This window comes from Cyclopterus lumpus, chromosome 16, assembly GCF_009769545.1.
Source record: "Cyclopterus lumpus isolate fCycLum1 chromosome 16, fCycLum1.pri, whole genome shotgun sequence".
NCBI lineage: Eukaryota > Metazoa > Chordata > Actinopteri > Perciformes > Cyclopteridae > Cyclopterus > Cyclopterus lumpus.
In genome coordinates this window covers 16,163,457-16,170,160 of record NC_046981.1, presented here as the reverse complement: position 1 = coordinate 16,170,160, position 6,704 = coordinate 16,163,457, and the positions used below count along the sequence as shown (strand labels likewise).

At 41.9% G+C, this 6,704-nt stretch overlaps 1 protein-coding gene across 1 annotated transcript; it reads right to left on the bottom strand.

The window, feature by feature from the left end:
• Positions 1-805: 805 nt before the first annotated feature.
• Positions 806-5,325, bottom strand: LOC117745828 (myelin-associated glycoprotein-like). Its single transcript, XM_034554371.1, has 10 exons — positions 5,280-5,325; positions 4,741-5,106; positions 4,354-4,650; positions 3,633-3,890; positions 3,287-3,547; positions 2,340-2,606; positions 1,945-2,241; positions 1,751-1,841; positions 1,482-1,542; positions 806-1,054 (listed from the first exon to the last, which is right to left on the bottom strand). Exons 1-10 carry the CDS (start codon positions 5,323-5,325, stop codon positions 806-808), a joined length of 2,193 nt encoding a protein of 730 aa, XP_034410262.1.
• Positions 5,326-6,704: the final 1,379 nt, after the last annotated feature.

Below are 6,704 nucleotides of genomic sequence, written 5' to 3'. Positions count from 1 at the left end.
ACCCACAAGCGAGAGAAAATGAGTCAAAAAAAACAAACGTCTTTGGAGAGCTTCTTTGTGAAGCGGGTTTTTCTGCAATGACAGCGACGAAAACTAAGTTACGGAGCAGACTGGACATAGAAAACACACTTCGGGTGTCGTGGTCTCCCGTCACCCCGAGATGGCACTGGCTTGTTGCAGATAAACAAGCTCAGGGTTCCCACTAATTCGACGTCATGGTGAGTTGTATTTTTATGCACTTTATGCCGGTCGTATCATTTTATTACGTCATATTTATCGCCCACACTGTGAATGCCGGTCCATAAAAATATTGTCTGACATGAAACCGGTCCGTGGCTCAAAAAAGGTTGGGGACCACTGCTTTAGAGAGCCGGATGTGTCTTTCAATCCCAAGCTGTTGCTTCGCCCACTGTGCTGATGCTCTGTCCTGACAGTAATCCTTCAGTATTCAGTATTGTGGAGCAGTGAAGAACCAGAGGACTCACAGCTTCTTGAATTAACCGATTCATTCGTTACAGTACATTCACTGATGTCGTCTGTCCTCTCTGCTCAGGTTCTTCCTGCACAACAAATAATCAACAGCAAAGTGAACACACACAGGAGTATTCTCTCAACTACGCTTCTTTACACTTTGGAAATAAGCACCTGTGAGAATGTTTAAAAAAAAAAAATTCAAGACACAACAACAAGAAAGGTATTAATACATGGCAAATATATATGTGATATGTAATATATATATATATATATATATATATATATGGCATGTGTTATTATAGAAACAAAGAGGCAGAACAAGATGTATATGCTAAGCTGTCCCTTTTCCCAAATGGGTGTCAGCAACTGTCTCTTCTTCCTTTGCGTCTCCTTCGGAGTGCAGATGGATCTCAGCATACTCAGCCGTCTTGGAGGCCAGGCCTCTGATCTGGCCTTCCCCAAGCTCGGCCCCTGACAGAACCTGGAGTTTAGCAAAGTCCACATTGGCGTAGTGGAGAGGATCTTCCTCTTTCAGAGTGGTTTTATTGGCATAAATCACATCCACTTTTGATGAATTGGTCTACGAGAAAACAAGAGATGTACTTAAGGAAGAAGAAGAAATGACATGACAGGCATTCAGACTTTTTTTATGACATACTTTAGGAAATTCTATATTAGGATTGTTTAATAAAATTATATATTATTACATTATTTTGATGTCATCTTTATACATCATTGTAATGTAACATATAATACTATGACCTTTCATTACGGTTTCATGGCATACTATACAATTACTTTTTAATGATATCCATGACATAGTACTATATTGGGATTTTTATTTGTGTATTATGAAATTGTATGACCTTTTCACTGGACACAGAGAAGAAACTTTCATTCAACTGCAGGTTTATCTCCTGAATTAGTTGACTGGTAATTTAAATGCAATGCTTGCTTGTAGGATGTGAAGGTTTTCACCAAAATTAAAGTGTAGGACTTAAACTCACCCCATTAGAGACTAAAATGTCCACCAATCCCTTATTTGGTGAAAGGCTTCTTTTCCTTTTCCTACAACCAACACAAAAAAATGTGCAGTAATTTATAAGTCTCTTATTTAATGGTTGTATTTAGCAATGGTTTCCCACTGAAATTGACGGGTAGCCTTGTCACCATCCAAGTCGCTGACAACAACCTCAAAATTAATTGTTGTCTTATTTTGAAGCCATGTTGCTATGTTGACAGTAAAGCATTCTGGGTATTAGCTCATGTTTCTCACCTGCAAAAGAATATCAACAGCGGGACACACACCAGCAGCATCCCCAGGGCTCCCACCGAAGAGCCGATTAAAAGAGACAGAGCATGGAGGCCTGAAAAGTCCCCACACACCACATCAGTCAGTGAAACCAGAGAGAGACAGATTATACAAAAGAAAAGCCAAATATAAATGCAACATCCTGCTGATTCCTCTACCTAGCTCAGTTTCGCTGGAGGACAAGTTGAATACAAAACTATGGGAGCCCAGCGAGTTGATGCTGAGGCAGACTAGAGAGGGCATGCCTTTGTCCAGATCGTACAGGGTGATGACGCTCCTCATACCCACACTCCCAAGGGGAACTTTCTTGATTGGGATGGTGGAAGAGTGATTGACAGCCTCCCCAGCCAATTCCCAAATCAGGGAGGGAGGCGGGTTCCCCTGGCTGTCGCAGGAACATCGGATCAGGGATAAAATCTTGACACAGCGTGAAGCAGGCAGAATCTCTGGAGCAACTGAGACAGAGAAGGCAAAATTGGCTATTTGTACATGTGTGGTCAAACTTATTGGGGAAAAATTAAGGCTTAATGAACAGCAGATAACAAAATCTCACATGTGACATCAATACTGGTAAGCTCCGAGTATTCAGCCCCGTAGACATTCAGAGCTTCACAGTAGTACTGATCCTCCGAAAGTTTGGTCACATTTAAAGCGAAGTCTCGCTCGGAGCCCATCACCTCCTTTTCTCTTCCAGCCACTCTGAACCAGGTGATGTTAACTTCTGTTGGATTGGCGATGCTCGTGCAGGTCAGAGTAACGGAGCTGCCGTCCAGCACTGAACCAGAGGGGTCAACGGACACTGAGGTGTTCTTAGGGGGATCTGAAAAAATAGCGTTTGTGATAGTCATCGAAGGTTTTTGCTCATTAAAATCTGAATTCATATCGGTAGATTTACAGAGTTTTGGACTGTCAGGATTTGTACTTGCACGGCTTGATTCAGTAACTTAAGTTGGTGTCCTTTCAAAATAAGAGTGATGATACTGAGATCATGACAATATTCACAATATTCTTGTTGGGGTCTTTTTGGAGTGAAAGAAAATAGTGTTTTTAAAACCAGTTATGATGTCAGATTTACACTATAATAACAGCAGCAACAATGAACTGGTCAGAGTTTAGGAGAACATGAACCTAAATTTCCAAGGTCACAAATTAACTATGTTTCTTAACTTTCAAGTCAACACGGATGCTTACTGAAAGTAAAAGTAAATAAATCACCAAATTCGTAGAGAAACTACAAGGGAGAAAGAACATTTTCATTTTATGGAAATTACGTCTTAAGGAACAGAAAGCAAACAAAACATCTACACATGAATGTACACACACGCACACGTGTGGACATACAATAGAGCTCAGTCATGATGGACCACTGTCATAGAAAGGATTTTGAGGATGTGTCACTCAATGCAACAATGTGTTACTGTCCACAGGCCAGACACTGTCGCGTAGTTTTGTTGTTTGTTCTCTGTAAATCAATGTCTTTACTGTGGATAATCAACTCACACTGAATGTCCAGCTGAGTCGGTGCTGAAATTCCCTCTCCCAGCTCGTTCTTTGCCACACAGTGGTAGTCACCGCTGTGGCTCGGGTCAACGCCGTTTATGACAAAGCTCGATCCGAGCTCCTTCTCCTCTTCGTCATCTTTGTACCAGGTGTAGTTGGTCACGGTCGGGTTTGCACGGCTCCTACAGAGCAGAGAAACCGACTTGCCCTCCAGTATGGAGCCGTTGGTGTTGACGATCACTGTGGTTTCCTTGGGAGGAACTGGACAAAGACACACAAGTGTGGGTTCAGTCCATGTTGCCGGTCAATAACGGTCATGCTGTGTTTCCGCTTCACTTTAACTTACATTGTACGTCTATCTGAGTGGTGGATGAGTTCTGGTTCCCATAACTACTACTGACTTGGCAGTAAAATTTGCTGTCCACTTCCGAGACTGTAGTCGAAAGCCGGTTCTTCGAACCCACCGCTGTCACCTGATCTCCATCCACTTTGTACCAGGTGAAACTGTCCACGGCTGGATTTGCGTTGGTGTTGCAGGTCAGGGTCACTGAGCTGCCCTCTTTCACGGGACCGGAGTAGCTGACCGATGTGTTATTTGGAGGATCTGGAAGAGAATTTTGAAAATGTGCACTTAAAATGTGCTGCTGGAAGGATTTAGTAACCTTCGGACAACGGCTTCAAATCTTGCAAAGCTAAACTAACCTTTTAGCTCTAGACAATACATTCAACAAGTGTGTTTTCCATTATGTCAAAATATCCCTTTAAGAGATATGACATGTCAATACAACAACACGCCTTATTCGGTCAACTACTTTGTAATGAATAATGCTTTAAAAGAAGTTGTAACTTCTTGGATTATTAAAGTTGCTTTTTGGGAAGCCAGATTGTGAGAAATTTCTTCAGCACCAATAATGTTATCCAATCTGCAGTTGTAATAAACCAAAAGGCAGATGTTGTGCTGAAGGAGGATAAACAACCACACCTATAGGCTTTTTTACATGTCATAACATAACATTTTATAAATGAGACATCCAAAATATATTTTTTAAAGCAAGAAACCTACTCACAAAGGACACGGAGGGTCACACTTTTTTCATACAGAAAGTCACTGTTGCCAGCTTGTTGGTTGTAGAGAGCAGTGCATGAGAACCGCTGTCCATCGTGGAGGTAAGAAGCGGTGAAGTTCATTACAGATGTCACAGATTTAGTTTCTATGCTCTCCTCAATGTCACCTATTTTGGGGGTCCAAGTCAGAGCCGGGGGAAGAATGAGGCACGGTGCTACAGCCGAGCAATTCAACCTCACTGGAGATCCTTCTTCTACCTCTAGTCTGGATGGACTGATGGCGGGTTTAGGCACTGAATCTGAGGAGTAAAAACAACAAGGAAATGGTAAGAGAGATACCAAAAGTTGTGGGTTTTACATGCTTAAGAGTAACAGGACATTACACAAACTTTGAGTGGTGATAAGGACATTCCTTGGGAAGTTGAACTTCAAGTCGTTGTCACACTGCAGTCTGAAGTAATATCGGTCGTAATGGTCTGACGGCAGGTTGTCGAAGACGGTGGTGCAATCCTTCTCACGCAGGTTGCCCTTCAGGTTTCCTTGCAGGATGTTTAGGCTTGCATTTTCTCCGGAGAGGCTGGAGTCGAACACCTGCGTTCGACTCCAGCCTCTCTTCCAGATGGCGGCACAGGAATCATCCAGGTGTTGGTCCCAACCTGAGAGCAAGCTGAACGTGCAGGGCACCGTCACACAGGATCCACTTAGTCCCTCTACTGTCTGAGGCATGAAGGCTGCCCAGTGTTGGCATACGATACCTGATATCAGCAAAAATATCAGCAAAACCCGAAAATAAGTAATCCAACAAGTAGCCTATTAAATGTCCCAAAAACGGTATTAAAAGGAAAAACTAAATTGTTTGCAGTATATGTAAGTAATAGTCAACATTTGTAAGTCATCCAAAAAAGCATTTCAATGTGGAAACCCCTACCGTGAAGTAGACTGCATAGGATGGAAACCTTTACAGCACCTGCCATGTTTTCCTGTCGACTTGACGAGCCTACAGAGATTTACAGTACTGGACACACAGATATCCACTCATTTATATTGTCTGGGTTACCATTACAATATGAATAGCCAGGGTAATGCAGAATTAATCTTGTTTTAAGATGGAAATTAGATTTAGTTGATCGTCCCTCACAGTAAAAGTTCCGTCTTACCTTACAGCCAACAATGATGATCGGCACACAATGTCTTTATTTTCTGAAAAAAATACATATATGGGATTTAAATACACAACTCCTGACTTGATCAGTATATGCAGCACTGATACTTGATACTTAAAGAAGCAAATAAAGGTTTTACCAGCATCGAAGGGTTAGTGGTAATAATCCAACAACTGAGTCATGTCAGACTGCTGGTGTGTCTGGGTGGCTCAGCTTTTGAAAGGTTTGATTGGGGAGTGGCGATCAGCACAAGGGGGAGTTGATTCTCTCTGTATGCCACAGCCACAAGTCTCCTCAGTTCTTTTCTCAGAGTCACACAAGAATGTTCTCCAACCAGTATGTTGCAACAGTCTCGTTGTTTCTTAAATTTAACAGAAAAACTAAAATTACATACCGCTTCCTTAAAAAATGTTCTTATTTTGAAATAAAGAGGAAAAGAACTCAAGATAAAACTTGAAAGTAATCTCATGATTAAACATGTCTTACTTTCATAGATAGTCAAGTTGAGGGTAAAGAGAAGTAGTGCTAAAATTCATTCTAAAACCACTGAAAACAAACTAGTTTAAACGCAACAATGGTTGCCAGTATGCATTGTGGGACGTTTTTGAACAAGCTGGATTTCTGAACCCTCTTCAACCACGACATTCATCTGTAATGTCAGAGCAGCCTATTACAGTAATAGAGAAAAATGAGAACAACCCCAGGTTTCTATTTAGCACTGTAGCCAGGCTGACAGAGAGTCACAGCTCTGTGGAGCCGTGTATTCCTATAGACCTCAGTAGTAATGACTTCATGAACTTCTTCAATGTAAATATTTTAACTATTAGAGGCAAGATTGATGATCTCCTGCCCTCAGCCAGTGCCAATCTGTCCTCAAGAGGAGTGGCCTTGGAAACGGCTGTATGCCCTGGTGTATATTTGGATAGCTTTTCTCCCATTAACCTAGACCAATTGTCCTCAACGGTTTCTACTTCTAAACCGTCTACCTGTCTCTTAGACCCCATCCCAACGAGGCTGCTTAAAGACGTGTTGCCTTTAATTGGCACCTCTCTGCTGGATATTGTTAATGTGTCTTTGCTAACAGGCCATGTACCACATTCCTTCAAAGTAGCTGTAATTAAACCTCTCCTGAAAAAGCCCACTCTTAATCCAGAGGTGTTGGCTAACTACAAACCGATCTCTAACCTTCC